General features: G+C 43.3%; 1 protein-coding gene across 2 annotated transcripts; it reads right to left on the bottom strand.

Annotated features, from left to right (window-relative positions):
• Window positions 1-809: 809 nt before the first annotated feature.
• Window positions 810-16,007, bottom strand: tecpr1b (tectonin beta-propeller repeat containing 1b). Of its 2 annotated transcripts, XM_074656821.1 has the most exons (26): window positions 15,870-16,007; window positions 15,586-15,679; window positions 13,402-13,634; window positions 13,139-13,321; window positions 12,904-13,026; window positions 12,696-12,818; window positions 11,665-11,839; window positions 10,999-11,099; window positions 10,794-10,895; window positions 9,917-10,044; window positions 9,225-9,835; window positions 9,026-9,138; window positions 8,789-8,944; window positions 8,565-8,714; window positions 8,305-8,462; window positions 6,295-6,422; window positions 5,894-5,987; window positions 5,333-5,429; window positions 5,173-5,252; window positions 5,011-5,067; window positions 4,759-4,933; window positions 4,436-4,571; window positions 3,535-3,627; window positions 3,349-3,455; window positions 3,094-3,213; window positions 810-1,831 (listed from the first exon to the last, which is right to left on the bottom strand). In XM_074656821.1, the coding sequence occupies exons 3-26, from the start codon at window positions 13,624-13,626 to the stop codon at window positions 1,700-1,702; spliced, it is 3,567 nt and encodes a 1,188-aa protein (XP_074512922.1). In that variant the 5' UTR covers window positions 13,627-13,634; window positions 15,586-15,679; window positions 15,870-16,007; the 3' UTR covers window positions 810-1,699. The 2 variants fall into 2 exon arrangements, with proteins under 2 accessions (XP_074512922.1, XP_074512923.1); XM_074656822.1 differs by lacking the exon at window positions 15,586-15,679 and having other exon boundaries at window positions 15,870-15,997.
• Window positions 16,008-17,521: the final 1,514 nt, after the last annotated feature.

Genomic DNA, 17,521 nt, shown 5'->3' with positions numbered 1-17,521 from the left:
TCTCAGTTCAGAGTAGCAGGAGTCAGACTTCACACACGGGACGAGAGAGAGTTGACAGACCGAGAGATGGCGGAGGATTTTGTGTCGAAGCGAAAAGCAAACGCGCTTATTTGTCAATATTTCAGATTTAAACCGAATGCTATAAAAGAACCATAACGTTAATGAGGCATTCGCCGCGAGGAGGATGAAGCGGTCACAGCCAGTGTACACGGCGCAGTGGCGTTACGTAGACCCCTGCGGCCCAGCAGCAAAAGCTGGACCGGAGAGGCCAGACACACCGCCACCCTACGTTAAAGATCAAAATAAGCGCGCTACATCATCTTACGTCTTTTCCTGTAAAACGTCCGGTGTAATCGGTAACATCGGTGTTGTCACAAGTTTATTAACTGGTGGGAAGATTTCCTCACTGTGACATCCCTATTTGAGGGCCGGTAAGCAGGTATTATGCAAATGTGTTACTTGGTGACATCACCACATTGCAGAAGAAAAGGAGGGACTTGAAACGAGGTGTTTTAGGCAGTTCAGGAGCAGTGTTTCTGTCGGGGAGAGTAACTTCCTTTGGCGTGGACTTTGTAACTTTGCAGACCTTTTACATGCACAAAAAAAACCTATATAACACTACAGGAGAGGGTAAAAGCACAATAGGTCCTCTTTAAGTACTCTAAATGCAACTTACTTGGCTCGTAGTTTTCTACCACAGCCTTCTTCAGTGAAGGGTACTTGCTGGTGTAACAAGTGGATTACTGTCTGCTCTCAGCCCACAACTTGTCTTCCAGACCGACTTGAAATGACGTCCGAACATAGAGCAGTGTCTTTAGACTTTTTTATTTCACATCTCAATGCCCCTCGTAAAGATGAATGTCGAGTCGTGGTGACATTCAGAGCTGCTGTGGGATTACAACAGTCGTGGTCATAGCAGGTATGTAGATGGATATAATACTGGCAGGAAGAGCGTTAACTTATTGCAGGAGGACAGAGAGGTTATCAATGCAGACTGTAATTTCCCATATTTATTCTCTGTAATTAAAGAGCATTATATTTTTCCTGAAGTGTGAAGATCTCAAATTTTACCACCAGTCCTTTTTGAAAAAAGCCTTCAATATTCGGAAGGCTCGTTCAGCCCGAAAAACACTCCATTGCAAACATATAATAGGCCAAAACATATGGAGAAACAAAACTCAACAAATGCATAAATAAATAATTTAAATCACATGCAAATGTATGACAGGCAAACAAAAGTCTAGAAACCGAGAGGCTCCAGTGGGATTGTGTGTTTAGTACCCAAGCCTTAGCCCTTGATCAGAGTCCCACCCTCTTAGGTTTTAACAGGTTATTGTATAGAAGAATAAAAGCTATTGCTAGATCCCAGAACACCCAACAGCCAAAGCCTACATGGAGTAAGAGCAAACACATGCACTCACTTTTACATCTCCATCCCACGAGATCCATTAAATGCTCTCGTGCTCCCTTGTTTCTGTTTTGTCTTCGCTGCACGCCGACATGATTCCAGGAAGTAACATTCATCCATCGATCAGATCCGACCCAAAACATACAGTGTTATAAACTCAGTGGTGTGATTGTGCATTCCCTTTACATGAAGGGATATAAGGGCCTGTGGGAATGTGGATCCAGGCACAAACAGGGCTGGGGCGGAGGAAGAGGAGGAAGAGGAGGAAGAGGAGGAGGAGGTGGGATGGTGCTACACGCCCACGGCGTTCCCGTTCACTTGTGTCGGAGGCAGCGGGCTGCGTGGGAGTCCGACAGCAGGAGGATGGGGGGCGCGAGGAGCCTCTGCTGAGTTCCCCCTCACACTGATGTGCTCCCATCCTCCCTGGAGGACAAACACACAGAAATGAAGACTTAACTCGTGCACTAGAGGGCACTAACAAGGCCTCTTACTCTGTGAGTTTGACAGAATTCTTTTATTTGCTCTATCTATCTGCACCAAAATGTGTATCAGTCCGCCGCTGAAAATAGTCCCAAACAAATGCACCGTTTTACTCCTGTTTGAGTTAAACCTACAGCTGTTTTAGGACGTTACTGAGCTTCTTCTAAAAAATGAAATTAGAGCTGAAACGATAATTTTTTTTATTTTTTCGGACTTTTTGGTTTTGGACATTTTTTCAGACATATTTTTCAGACATTTTTCAGATCTTTTTTTTCAGACTTTTTGTGTCCAACATTTTTCAGATCTTTTATTTCAGAATTATTTTTCAGATCTTTTTTTTCAGACTTTTTTCAGATCTTTTTTTTCAGACTTTTTTTGTCCGACATTTTTCAGATCTTTTTTTTCAGACTTTTTTGTCCGACATTTTTGTCCGACATTTTTTTCAGATCTTTTTTTTGAGACTTTCTTTTCGGACATTTTTTCAAACTTTTTTTTCAGACATTTTTCTGATCTTTTTTTTCAAACTTTTTTTCAGACTTTTTTTTCAGACATTTTTCAGATCAGATTTTTCAGACTTTTTTCAGATCTTTTTTTCAGACTTTTTTTGTCCGACATTTTCCAGATCTTTTTTTCAGAACTTTTTTTTGGACATTTTTTTAGACATTTTTTTCAGACATTTTTCAGATCTTTTTTTTCAAACTTTTTTTGTCCAACATTTAAAAAAAAAAAAAAGTCAAAATTCTCTGATTCCAGCTTCTTAAATGTGACTATTTTCTCGTTTCTTTCCTCCTCTCTGACAGTAAACTGAATATCTTTGAGTTGTGGACAAAACAATACATTTGAGGACGTCATCTTGAGCTTTGGGAAACACTGATGGACATGTTTCACCATTTTCTGACATTTTAGAGACCAAACAACTAATCGATTAATCAAGAAAATAATCAACAGATTAATCTAGAATGAAAATATTCATTAGTTGCAGCTCTAAATTAAACTATATATTTGTGAGCAGTTTTTAAAGTATTGAGAGAAACACTAACAATAACAAAAATGTCTCTTTCTTTATAAGTAGAAACATATATTCAAGTTTTTTTTTAATTCCTTGAGTGCTAACAGCTAACATTAAAAGCAAATATGGTCAAAAGTGTCTTTTATTTTTCCTTTCACAACATTATTGAAATGTGGATTATAGGGGGTATACTCACCCCGATACCGTAGTCCCAGGACTGGCCCTTGGGCTGCATGGGGCCCACCCCCAGCCGGTGGCAGACCGCTCCAGGAGTCTCAGCAGGGAAGCCTGGGACTCCATCTGCTACGGTCCACACCTGCAGAGAACAGCAGCAGCTGTAGTCATGTTTTATTACCAGATAAGTCGGATCCCATTATAATTCATATTTTTCTGAAATAAGGTCCCATGGGGTCCACCGGAAGGGGGCGGGACTTGGCCTTTCTATACTGACCTGGTCCAGCGGTCCCACAGACACCTTGGTGGCGTTGTTAGAGATGATCTCCCAGGCGGAGCCCTGAGGGTAGCTGGGGGTGAGGCCCTGTCTGTACCACAAGTTACCTTTATGAAGATTGAAAAAGGGATTACTTTGGTTCTTAATAATGAAGTAAACATTTGGTGTTTTACTGCTACTACTCACTGTTCTCATCCACAGCAAAGACGGAGGTCCTCCCGACAGACAGCTGTCTGAGAGTCTGTCTGATGGGGGACGGGATGTGGTACCAGCATTCTCCTGCAGAGGGACGAGAGCGCTGCAAGTTAACCGCCTGCTGGTGCTGCATGTACTCAAACAATAAAACCTTTTAATGCTGCATACAGGAGAGGAATTATATGTTGATGCATCACAGATTTCCATTTGAGCAATGTGGAAAGGTTCTCCTCTTTTCACTTGGCTCTGTTCCCCAAAATTAACGGTGTTTTGTGTCGGTTTAATTGTTGATTTCAGTCCAATGTTTCAGTATATTTGATATAAAGTAGTGTGTATAGATGACACAAGCTTGTTTAATTTGTTCTTTAGTTGTCCTTTAGGAGTCACGGTCTTTGCAAAAATGCAAAAATGAAACGAAATGCAAACATTTTATTAGATGTACAACTTGTTTAAGTTTAGTTGACGAGAAAGTCAACTGAACTAAAGTAACAAGCTAAAAATGAAATAAAATGTTCAACCTCTTTAAGTTTAGTTAACAAGAAAAATGTAAAGTTACAAAAATGCAATGAAATGCACGCAATGGAGGGGAGAGTTGCTTCTTTTGGGCTTGTTTCTACAGACCTGGATCTGGCAACACAGCTTGCTGTGAGGTTGCAGCTTTCTTTTGTTTGGTGTGTCTTTTTATTCAGTTAAATGTAGTTTTGTTGAATATCCCGGGTTTCATTTTTGCTTTTTGTTTCAGTGAACTTTTTGTTAATAAATGTCATTTTTTTACACTACTCCTGCTTATCCACCTGGTTCTTCAACATCCCCTTTTTAAAGTTTTCCAGTGCCAAACCATCTCATCTGCCCTTTATATGGGGTGGCGGCGCTACAAGCATCTTCCACTGACCTGCAGGGTTCTGTGGGGAGACGGAGCCTCTGTAGAACACGGCTCCGTCCTTGGCGATGGCCCACACCTGGTTGGCTCCGCCGATGGAGATGGACTTGAAGGGCTGGTCGGTGCCAACGTGTAGCCAGGAGCTGCCCTGTGAGATAGAAGTGGTGTTTTCAACAATGTTTGCAGAGAAGAGATGAATGCAAACTGACACTTAGATATTACTAATAATGAAAATATTGTTATTTCCTGCTGCCCTCGCTGTAAATCTCTCTTCAGATCTAGGAATATAAATGTAAATGTTTGCGTCAGAATGAGTCTTTCAGCTCGTTTCTCACTGCAGCGTTTTCGGGGCAGACTCCCAGACGACACAGGACGTCCCCCTTGTCACTGAGGGCCCAGACGGGGACCTGCTCCATCCTGCTCTGGGCCAGGCACGGCATCACAGAGATGTCACTCAGACGGATGGGCGGGACCTGCTGCCAGGGACCTCTCAATGTGATCTTACACTTCCTGTACGCAGAATATAGGATTGTTTTAATGCTGAAGAAACTGTGAGTTACAAAAAACAGAAATGTGTGTTTGATTACCTCGTCCATCTTCTGCGCCTCACAAAGTCTTTCATGGTTTTGTGGCCGTGAAACGTCCTGTAAGAGGGAGATCAGTCAGACAAATCTCTCTTTCTTACAAAGTTGATTTTTTTTTTTTAACATCCTGAGAAATAATAAATAATAATAATCATAATATCATACACAGGGAAGTCTGCGGCGTACTGCCAGCCTTCTTTGTCTGTCCCTCCAGGGACGTTGTAGTCCACAGCCCACTCTGACACCTGAAACACAGATATTAGCTGTGATGAAACAAGAACATAAACACGTCTGCAGGAGGGAGTTTTGAATCGGTGGCTCCTACCCAGGACCACTGAGGGGAGGGCGGGTGAGTGTTTCCTTTAGTGCACTCCTTCAGTCCGCTCTCATCGCTCCACATGGGGCGATCTGTAGGAAGTCCTCTGGAGACAAAAAACACAAAGGTTGATGTTTGAGGGGAAGTCAAAGACAGTCAACCTTTTAACAAGATAAACCACAGACTTTATTAAACTACGACGGAGTATTAGGGCCACATTGATGAAAAATACATAAATCTGAAATTTCGGGAATAAAGTCATAATATTATGAGATTAAAGTTATAATTTAGTTTAGGTTTCACAAATAACCAAATAGTTCATCTTTTGGCACATCCGCACCACATCATCATCAGTATCAGGACCTGGAAAAGATTGTGCAAGAAACTGCGTTTAATCCAAAGAAAGAAGCACACGGACCAGATGGGGAAACTGACTCTTTTGTGGAGGAGGAAATTACTTATTTTCCTCGTAATATGACGACTTTATTCTCAAAATCTCAGATTTGTTTTCCCTCAATGTGGCCCTAATACTCCGTCAGAACTAAACCGTGTAAAGATGAATGTTCCTACTTGTCTGTGTATCCCGTCATCGGGTTCCACCTCTGATTCTCGTACACATGAACACTCCTGACGTCCGTCTGCTGCTGCGTCTGAGCTTCAGCTCCTGCAGGAAACATGACAGACATGTTATACCAGGAAATAAATAGTTATATAAGTAGTATGTACAATACAATGTTATATTGATACATACATACAAACATACATACGTCTCTACAGCTGCTCACTAACATGAATATACTGTAATCAAATTTGTGCACAGGATTTGAGAGAAATAATTATTTTGTGTGCATAGAAAGGGGAAGTGTTTATATTTTTGTCCGGCGTATGAATATCAAGGAGATGAGCCTACAGTAGTTGTGAAGATGACATCTGAATTCTCAGTTTGTGGGAAACATATTGGGTAGGTTTACCCGCGGTGGGCTGCTGCCCTTCGCGCCCGCTGTAGACCCAGGCGGTGCCGTCCCACCCGATGCCCCACACCAGCCCCAGACTGTTAGACTCTACGCAGCGCAGGTGACCCGGGACCTGCCGCCAGAACCTGCAGCACGGCACGGCGGAAGCACCCAGCAGCGTTGTTGTTAGCAGACAGAGACAACACACACAGGGCGAGAGAGATCTGGCACATTAGCAGCACATACAGTATAAAACCCGCTCTCACCATGCAGAGCGGTGTGTTAGTGACAGGTTAACTGACATGGAGCAGAATTAAGACAACGTAGACACATATAGGCTGATGGGAAACCAGCAGAAAGAGAGAATGAAAACAAAAAAGCAGACAGAGGCCCAATCCCAGTGTCCCCCCTCAGGCCTTAAGCCCTGAACCTTCAGGGACTCGACTGACGTCACCTGGTAAACGGTTGAGTAGGAGAGGCTGCAAGGGCTTGAAAAGTATGAACGGGACAGCGGCGACACATCACGTTACCGTTTTTATTTTACGTTTTTACGACTCTTGCCTTACGAAAAAAAAGGTAACTGTCAAAAAATCTATTTACTTCTTTTTGTCAAACTTCATTAAGCAAAATTAAAAGGAGTTGTTGATGGATAAACCAGATGTTTAATATAATCTAATGCTGCATTACTCTGATTTCATTTATTTTTTAATTTAGGTTACCATCGTAAATCCTTAAAGTTAATATTTCTGTGTAAATTTAAATACATAAGGCTGAAAACCCCTCTTTCTTTACCTTTTTTTATACGCTTCTGGGCTTCCCCTGGTAACCGTGGTAACCATGTGTTTAACATCACAACGCTGTATTGTGGGTAATTCCCTCAGGCTAAAAGTCTGACTTACGGAAAGTGTTCATAAAAGTCCCTCACAGACTTTGCGGGGTAACACTTCATTTTACCGGTCCGCAACTTTCATGGTAATTAGGTGATGATTAGTAAGTAACCTATTTGAAATTTCTTTGGAATTACTGACAAATTAGCCCAATATTTACCTCAAAATGTATCAAACTATTTTATTATAAACATTATTTAATAATGATGTGCTAAGATAGCATCTAATGGTTAAAATATGGCCCTTAGGCTTGAGAAGAGGCTGTGCTTTGTATTCTTTTCCTGGAAATGCATTAAATAAATTACCAGCTTTTGGGAAATAGCGGAATATAATTATTAAATAATGTTTATAATAAAAGTAATTTTTGATAAATTGAGATCAATATTTGGCAGTAAGTCCAAAGAAATTCAAATAGGTTACTTTCTAATTATCACCTAATTACCATGAAATTTGCAGACCTGTAAAATGAAGTGTTACCAACTATTTTATACGCTTTCGGGCTTCCCCTGGTAACCATGGTAACCCTGACTGCATTCGAAACCGCCTACTACATAGTACTGACGAACGCAGTATTTACTGTATACTGTATACTGTATACTGTTTACTGCGTCCGTCAGTAGTATGTAGTATGGAACGTAAATCTATTTATTTTGTAGTACGCTAGGCCGGGTTTCGCGCTACTTTACATTACAAAAATGACAGAAAGTGACCGTTCCAGCGCTTTGCATTGTGGGATACAGTATGCGAGGCTGACTGGTCCAATGCAGACTGGAGATTTTTTCCGAATCAGTACGACATCCAGGTATTTTTGGCTGCAGATTTGTTTGCATACTACATTCTATATTTTGGTCAGATCAGTACGCACTACTAGTATAGTATGAGGTTTAGAATACAGCCTGTGTGTTTAACATCACAACGCTATGAATTGTGGGTAATTCTCTCAGGCATGGTCTGCAGAAATGCGGACTTACGGAAAGTGTTCATAATGTCAAGGGCTCAAAATGTCTGTGAGAGAGACCTCAAGGACTTGATGATTTGACAGCGGGACAACCATAAACCCTCAAGGACTTTGCGGGAATGCGCCTCTGTGAGTGTGGACATTGGGATTGGGCCAGAGTTTAGTACTTGGCATCAGTCTCACATGAGGACGCCAGCCAGCGTGTTTGCAGCGGCCTCCAGGGAGAAGGACGGCTCATGGACCATGACGTCCCCCTTTGAGGTGGTGGACCACAGGGCCTGTTTGGACGGGGGACCCGTGATCCCTCGACACTCACAGCAACAGTCGGACAACATGGACAACTACACACACAGACAGACAGGACAGAAACAACACGAGATCAGCGACGGGCTTTAGCTGGTAAATGTAAACACTAGTATGTTATTATGTTGTGTAACTGTTACCCAGTCGGTCATGTCCTTCTCAGTTTGAGCTGCCAGCACCAGAGGCCACCTCTGTCTGGTCCTGTGGGCGGTGTACACGGCAAAGGCATAGTGGCAGTCCCTGAGCACCGGAACCAGCGCCGTCACTTCGTTAATGAACACATGAAGGTACTGTGGCAAAGACAATATGAGTTAGAAGAGAGTGAACAACGGCAGACAGAATTTAACAGAACAGCAAAACCGACCTTCTTCTCATCGTACTGCGTGTAATAGACAAAGAAGATGCTGTCCTTCCTGCCGTCGGACTTGGTGGACTGCTCCAGAGCGACGCTCACGTCCACCCAGCGCTGAGGCTTCCAGTCTCGCCACCAACGCAACGCACCTTTACGCATCCACACCGACTGGCGAGGGGAACGCACAAAAGAAATGTGTAAAGAGAGGATCAATCCAAGACAGGAAGGAGGAGTTAAAGAGAGTCTTACGTGGGTTCTCTCCAGCGGTTTCTTGCTGATCTCCTCTCGGTGTTCCTGCTGCTGCTGTTCGCTCCAGGACGCCGACTGGACCGGCGTCAGTGACAGGGAGCTGGTGAGAGGACCTGACGGACGGACACACAAACCAGACGTTTAGACAGACAAACAGCCACAGAGGAGACCGTCTCTATCTCTAGACACATCTGTATACCTGCAGGACTAAGCCAGCTGATCTGTGAACTGGCGTCCACATCGCAGCCTCCACCAGAGATCCAGGTCCACACTGGCGCGTCCTCTTCTCCAACACCGGGGGTCCCCAGGGCGTAGGTGGCGGCGGCGCCGCCGTCCGCCAACGAAGACCTTGCCGCCTGCGCACACCGAGCTGCCTCTGCTCCCTCCAGGTCCACGTTCATCCAGGGGACGTCGTGTCCCGCGGCGTCTGGGGTCGGGAGTATCGGTGCCGGGGACGGCTCCTCCACTTCTTCCTGCGGCACCTCTGCGACGGCCAGCTGAGGCGTGGAGGTTTTGTCTCGGTCTGACACCAGGCTGTTGATGAAGCTGTCGCTGGCAGGGATGAACGGTTTGGGTGCGTCCTGTCGGGAGGCTGAGGGGGTGTCCTCCGGTTTCAGGGGGGGTGGAGGTGTAGGTGTGTCGGCTCCCCCTAACGGGACCACGGAGGGGGCTGCTGCCTCCAGGACCGCGGCGTCTTCGGTGCAGTTTTGTGGATCGGTTGGACCTAGATCTGAGTCCGAGTCGGTGCAGCTCAGAACTGAGCCTTGTGAGGCCTCGGTCAGCTGACCACCAAACTCACACTCCTTCCTTCTGAACACCAAACACACATACTCGGGTCAGTTTCATTACACCATTCAAGAAGATTCAGCTCTATTGTGTATTAAAACAGACCTGCGAGGGATGACCTCTTTACTGTTGCCCGACTGGGCAGAAACAGGAATCCAGCCGCTCCCGCTTGGTTCAGACAGCGCCACCCCCATTCTGAAATACAGGCCGCGGTCCTCCCCCACCGCCCAAACCTGAGAGGAACACAATGTAGAACAACAATGATGTGTTATTTATGAAGCCATTAAATAAACTGAAGCAGAATCCTGTCAAATAAAACAAAATCAGACTTTAATTCACTCTTCAGAGGCGTCTCAGTGGCACTAGTGGGACACAGGCGACTGTGACTTTATAAGGCCATATACTGTAACACTGGCGCCCGCCACCTCACACAAGCCATATCCATAATTATCCATATCCGGCCCTGAAATATGAAATCTGGGATATGATGCAAACGGCTTGGCCAGCTTCTAATTAGGGAGTCTCCCATAAGTCCGGCCAGTAGGAATATAGTCTGGGGATATATAAGGCTGGGGCCTGAGGCGCTACTGCTGGGACATTGGCTGGAACGGCTGGCTGGACTCGTGTTACAGTGCAACCGCGGGGCAGCGACTCGAGGCCAGAGGTAGCAGGGCTGTGGGAGGGGAGGGGAGGGGGTGAGAGACGGAAGGGGAGGAGGTGTGAGATGTGGGTTTGCAGTGCTAGCAAAGTCCTCAGCGGTGAGGTGCAGAGCGAAAGCCTCCGTGCCCTCGACCCCGGCCCTGATCTGGCTCGTCCTGAAACCGGATCCAGAGTGGAGGGTAAAGTGAATCGGTCAGAGGGGAAGCAGCTCGAGTGGAGAAACGCAACAGTAAAAGGAATCAAAACGGCTGGAACACTAAATAAATACATTTTAATTGACAATTATTTGTTGAGAGAAAATGATCTATAGAAATCTTTCAACCTGGTCATTGAGTCCGACATCCACCACCATCATCTCCCCTCCGACGCTGATCCAGCCGGAGCCACAGGGATTGTGGGAGTTCACGCCGCGCCTGAACCAAACCTTGAAACATAATAAACACACAGATACAGATACAGTTTATGTTTTACCACCACAATCAACATCAACAAGAGTTTTACACATGTGAGGAGGAGTATTGATTCACCTTATAGTCTTTAGTGACCACCCAGACCACGCTAACGCCAACGGCCACGTGAAGCGCTTCGACCTCCTTTGCTGGCGACTCCACCTCCACCCACGACGTGCCTGACAGAAGAAAATGACAGCATGAAGGCCTCATTTTAGCATGCTAACGCCATTATTGTGGTAGTTTAAAGGTTCCATATTGTAAAAAGTGAAATTTTCATGTCTTTTATATTATAAAGCAGGCTTAAGTCCTATATAAATACTGTTAAACTATCAAAACGCTCAATATACGGAGAAATACACACAGCCCGTATTCAGAAATTGTGTTTTTGAAACAAGCCGTTTTGTGATTTCTGTCCATTTGTGATGTCAAAAATATACGATATATAGATCATTACACAGTTTTAAACATAAACATTCTAAATGTGTCCCAGTTTATTTCCGGTTGCAGCGTATGTAAATAAAACATCAGTTGACAGGAAGTAAACAAGGACCCAAACTGTTGCCTAGCAACGCAATTCCGTTAAAATGCACTAAAACGGAGTGTAAACATGTTCTAGTAGAAACATAAAATACAAGTAGGAACCTGAAAATGAGAATAATATGGGACCTTTAAAGAAAAAAAAGGAGGAGGCAAAGATGAGAGAAAATAGTTTTGTAAATGTGAACTCCGGTGGATGCTGACCAGTCGGGCTGTCCAGGCTGAGGCCGGTACGGACCAGCAGGTTCCCGTCCCACAGTAGAGCCCACAGCAGGTCTCCGGGGCCTGCCGATAACTGAGCCACCTCCTTGGGCACTTCTACTTCCTCCCAGCTGGAGCCCTCTGGGACCCGAGGGTGGATGCCCTCCCTGAACCAAACCTGCAGGGTCAAGAGAGAGTCATAAGATCAGACTGGGTGGGGTACGATAAGATAAGGCATGCTCCTTGGCTTCAAATTATACATCCATAACATAAGATATTTATAGATCATTAACAGAGCATCAAACCATGTTATTGAAAGTATAACTTTAGATGTATACAGGGTATAATTGGCTCAAAGAGGATCTTTATAATTTATATGAAGTCATGCTGCCCTCTTGTGGCCAGAAATTAAAAGTGAACTGCACTTCACAGCAGTCTGTTGCTACCATATCTGATCCTAATTTGAGGCATTTGACCTCATATTAGGCGGTATAAATGGAGGGTTTAACAGCCCTGTGTAGAGGTTGTCTAAGGGGGAAACAGCAGCAGGGCATATCCAGATGCAGTGCTGCATCAACTTTTGTGATTGTGATAGTGAGTAGTGCATGTAAGCCTTCACTTTAAAGGCAGGGTTGACGATGTTATCCAGTACACACTATTTGTCATATTGGTTGAAATGGTCAGCGATGCATTACTTATGAGCTCTCAAAGGACCGGAAAAGAGCCGTCATCTGTAGATGCTGTAATCCTGTAAAAACCAGCCAGACCTGATCCCTTGTCTTCATCCAGTGCATCTAAAGTGAGTTATTCTTTAAGGTTTATCACTTTGATAATGCTACATCTTTTTTGATGATGTTAAAGGGGGAGTTCCCTTTTTGGTGGAAATCTCTTTCTCTCTGTCCCTAATTCTGGTTATCTCATGTCCGATACTTGAGTGTCCCAAGACTCCGGCCCTCGCCGACTAGGTCACCTGAACACTAGGTGTACTTTGCATGCTCGACTAAAACCTCCGTCACATGACACAGTAGACTGACCTCTCCTTGTTGGGACACGCCCCAGAGGTAGGGATACCGTCCAGACTGGTCACTCATCTCCCAACCACCACAGCTTATGTCACAGAGCGGCAGCGGGGGCTTCCTGGGATTGTCCAGGGGGATCTGCAGAGAGAGACAGAGGCTTTACTTGTACTCAACTCCTCTGATAGTTCACAGATAAATAGAATAACAACAGAGCGTCCCAAACCTTCGCCCAGGTGCCTTGTGCTGTGTATCTCCTGTAGCGGATCCACCGCCTGCGACGAACACAAGAGTTCCACTTCTTGTCCGGGGAGAAGTTGGCCGGGAAGTCGACTGCGTACTCCCAGCCCTGAAGAGAGAACACAAACAGAGCCTCACTAGAGGAGATAGACTTCAGTCATGAAAATTAGAAAGATGGTAAGCAGGAAAGAAGCGCAGAAGTAAGTTAATGTGCTTCTTACCCCGGTCTGGCTGGGTTCTCCTCCACAGCTCTGATCCACATACCAGTCTCCCTCCCACTCCCAGCTGCGGGAGGGAAGCTCAAAGCTGTGGAGCGGCTGAGGATTCATCCCGGTCACGTCGCTCCACGGCCAGCGGTCGGTGGGCAGCAGTGTGTCGGTGAAGCTGTCCACTGGGTTCCACCTCTGAAAACACACACACACACAGTGCTTTAGTAACATTAACTACACTGTGAGTGTATTAACATGCAGCTCAGGGGGCCAACCTGGTTCTCATAGGTCTCCTCCCGGTAGCGGATGGGGGTCTCGCTGGGCATCATGTTGAGGTAAATGTGGTGGTCGCAGCCAACGCCCCAGCAGCGGCCCTTCCCCGCGGTGACACGCTTCAGCTCCAGCAGCATGTCGTCTGCTCGCTCCCAGCGCTGGCCGGCCGTGGAGAGGCCGTACACCCTGCCGTACACGTCCACGGCCCACAGCAGCGTGATGGGCATGATGGCCCCTGAACGGAGACAGCAAGATACAGCTCTCATCTTTCCAATCGGTCTGGTATTTCATTTTATGACTCTGTTTACTTCAGCCTTATTGATATCCTGAAGAGATACGACCCGGAGTAAAGGCTACATTTACATTTAGATTCATCCTTGAGTAGTGGTCGAGTGTTATTGTCGTCCTCTGGTAGAGGTGTGAGGTGAGATGTGGCTTATCATCAGAATTTAGTGTTTTTATTTGTGTTTTCAGAATTGGTAAATGAGCTGCATTTATATTGTGATTTTATACAAAGTACTTTACAACGGAGGAGCCGGGGATCAAACTGCCAACCATGTCATGCTAGGTTGTTGGGAGGAGGTTAAATAACGCTCCAAATTTAGGCACAATTTTGGCAAGGAAAAACTGGCATGGCCATTTTCAAAGGGTCCCCTTGACCTCTGACCTCAAGATATGTGAATGAAAATGGGTTCTATGGGTACCAACGAGTCTCCCCTTTACAGACATGCCCACTTTATGATAATCACATGCAGTTTGGGGCAAAAAAACAAGTTTGCATAAATTGCGTATAACTGGAAAGACTCTTGTCTAGTGACTTTTCCTAATCTGATTTTATACATATGGTGGTGTGTTTTTTATACTATGACAGTTTTCTTAAAATTAAATTTTAATCGCAATATATCACTTTGCTTACAGTTTCGCAATATATTGAATCGTAACCCCTGTATCATGATACGTATCGTATTGCCAGATTCATGCCAATACACAGCCTTATAATCAACTAAGAGGGGGCAGCCCTAACAGCAGGAGTCTAACTTTTAATTAAAAATATTCCCTAAGCTTTTTTTGTTGTCCTCTCAAGAAAAATATGGGATTCATTTTAGATTTTTGTTTTAGTTACAGAAACGCTCCGTTTTAGTGCATTTCAACAGAATGGCAATGGAATTGCGTTGCTAGGAAACAGTTTGAGTCCATGTTTACTTCCTGTCAGCTGATGTCATTCACATACACTGCAACAGGAAATAAACTGGGACACATTTAAAATGTTTACGTTTAAAACTGTGAAATTGTCTAAATATCACAAAGGGACAGAAATCCTGACGGCTTGTATCAAACGCATGGTTTTTGAATACGGGCTGTGTGCATTTCTCCTTATATTGAGCTATTTGACTTTAACAGTATTTGTATATATCACACTTAAACCTTCTTTGTAATATAAAAAACATAAAAATCTCACTTTTTATAATATGGGACCTTATAAAGAACAAAACCTTGTAACTTGCACACTTTGCTAATGTATATAGTGGGTTATTCTATGTTTAGAATTATGTTCATTAATTATATAATAGATTTTTTTATGCTAGTTGTATTCGTCAGGTATATTTTTAGTGTATTCTAATATTCTTTATATTTTGTATTCTATGGATATATTTCTCTAGTGTTGACATTTTATGTAGTTCCTGTGCATTCTGTAACTCAATAATTTCCCTAATTTGGGATCAATAAAGTCAGTCTATCTATCTATCTATCTATCTATCTATCTATCTATCTATCTAGTGACCACTCAAAGCTGGCAGTGTGCTTTTAATTTGAAATGTCTGACCGGAAGTTCTATGTTTATTCTGACTGCATTAACTTGACACTTTGCTTTATCGACTGATACTAATCCGCTCCAGTATTGACAGTCACTATGCCCGACTATACAATCAAACAGGCCTTTATTCTCATTATTTAAATATAATATAATAAAACATGTGATTATAAAAGCAGCAGCTTGAACTTTATTCTCTAATTCAATTCTTAATTCTAACTAGTGTCAATAAGGTAGTAAATGTTGCATTACATAGTTTTTTTTTTTTTAAATTAGATTGCAATGTCCTATAATAACCTATATTATGAGCTTTACACACACGCACGCACACACACACACACACACACACACACACCTTGCAGCCTCCTGTTACCTGATTATAGGTATCCGATCCGCGGTTGTCAAGGGAATATCAACAACATGACATCAGGTGCAACAGAGGATACCTGCCATCTCGAAGGCCCATGCTAGATGCAACATAAAACCCAGGTTAAATAACAATAAATGGAGTTAAAGCATGCAATGCAGCTGATAATATGGAGTCTTATGCTGCAAAGTCGTCTATAAGCTGTTTACAGTGCATCATCCAGGTTATTCCCTGCAGGAGTTATTACAGCTCACACCTCACACTCTGTCCATCACATCATGGTTACTCACCTGTGAAGCTCTGGTCATGAGCAACAGCTGTGCAGAAGCAGAGTAAAGTCGTGCAGACACATTCCTGTGCTGCTATAATAATTCACATTGTGGACCAGAGGAATGCTGCGCGTCCAACTCCTCGACACCACAACAGGAAATGGAGGGATGCGCTGCTCTGATTGGTCGAGACGCTGCAGAGAGGGGGCGGGATCTCTTCTCTGATTGGTTGAGCTCCAGATCAGCTGCTGCCTGGTTAGTTTTTTTTTTTTCTTTCCTGCTGATTGACAGCACATATTTTTAATAATTTATTCAAATGAATTATTGAAGCGTGCCAGGTTAGTTTTACATGTTTGGCTACAGTTTAGGAATATTTCATCACAAACTAACAGATCGATTAAGATGGAAAGAAACACGACAACTTTCCTAAATAACACGTTTAGAAGTGGTGGGATGACCTACTCAAACACTATATGCCTACTTAAAGCTGCAGCAGGCAACTATTTTTTTTTTGCATCATTGGGCAAAGATTCCATAATAATTTTTTATCATATTGTAATTCAAGTGTTCTGTGAGAAAACTAGACTTCTGCACCTCCTCGTGTCTCTGTTTTCAGGCTTTAAAGGTCCCATATAGTAAAAAGGGACATTTTCCTGTCTTTTATATTATAAAGCAGGATTAAGTTCTAAATAAATACTGTGAAAGTATCGAAACGCTTAATCCACAGAGAAATACACACAGATCGTATTCAGAAACTGAGCTTTTGAAACCATCTGTCAGGATTTCTTTCCATTTGTGATGTCACAAATCTACAATATTTAGACCGTTACGCGGTTTTAAATGTAAACATTCTTAATGTGTCCCAGTTTATTTCCTGTTGCAGTGTATGTTAATGACATCAGCTGACAGGAAGTAAACATGGACCCAAACTGTTGCCTAGCAACGCAATTCTGTTGCAATTCCATTGAAATGCACTAAAACGGAGCGTTTCAGTGTATTAAATCATACACCAACAACTTGGCAAAACAAATCTTCAAAATGAACAGGAATTACAGCTCAAGTGTAAACATTTTTAATGCAGCAAGAAATTGGTCAAAACAGTAATTCAAATTCCAGTATATAATGATTATAAATATAGAATTGAATTTAAAAGGTCGGCCCCATTGTCACCGATATCCGATCCGGTATCCGTGCATCCCTATAAATCAGGATATTTTTTAACATCCTGCTGACGTTTAATTCACTCCCTTGTCTCCTCTCCAAACCTGCACCCTGATCCTCTGACTAAATCTGAGGATGTGAATCCAACATTATGCAACATTAAGGGTAACCCACTCATAATGAGGACAGCAATTATGTAAGACACAGTGTGGAACATGTTTGCCCTCCAGACACATGAGGTCAAAACTCTAAACTAATAAAATGTAATATATGGCATATGTTGCATGACGGCATTATGTGTAGACCCCCTACCATTAAAACCAGTACAGGCACACTGGGAGGTAATAAAAATAAAAATATAACAAATATAACAAATAAATACATAAATACAAATTTAGTGAATTGTTATCATCAAAATATTAAATCATACACCAACAACTTGGCAAAAAAAATCTTCAAAATTAAAGGGACTGTTTGTAACTTTTTACACGTATAAATGTACCGGGTCGGGA

This window comes from Sebastes fasciatus, chromosome 13 (genome assembly GCF_043250625.1).
Source record: "Sebastes fasciatus isolate fSebFas1 chromosome 13, fSebFas1.pri, whole genome shotgun sequence".
NCBI lineage: Eukaryota > Metazoa > Chordata > Actinopteri > Perciformes > Sebastidae > Sebastes > Sebastes fasciatus.
This window is presented reverse-complemented; position numbering and strand designations above follow the sequence as displayed.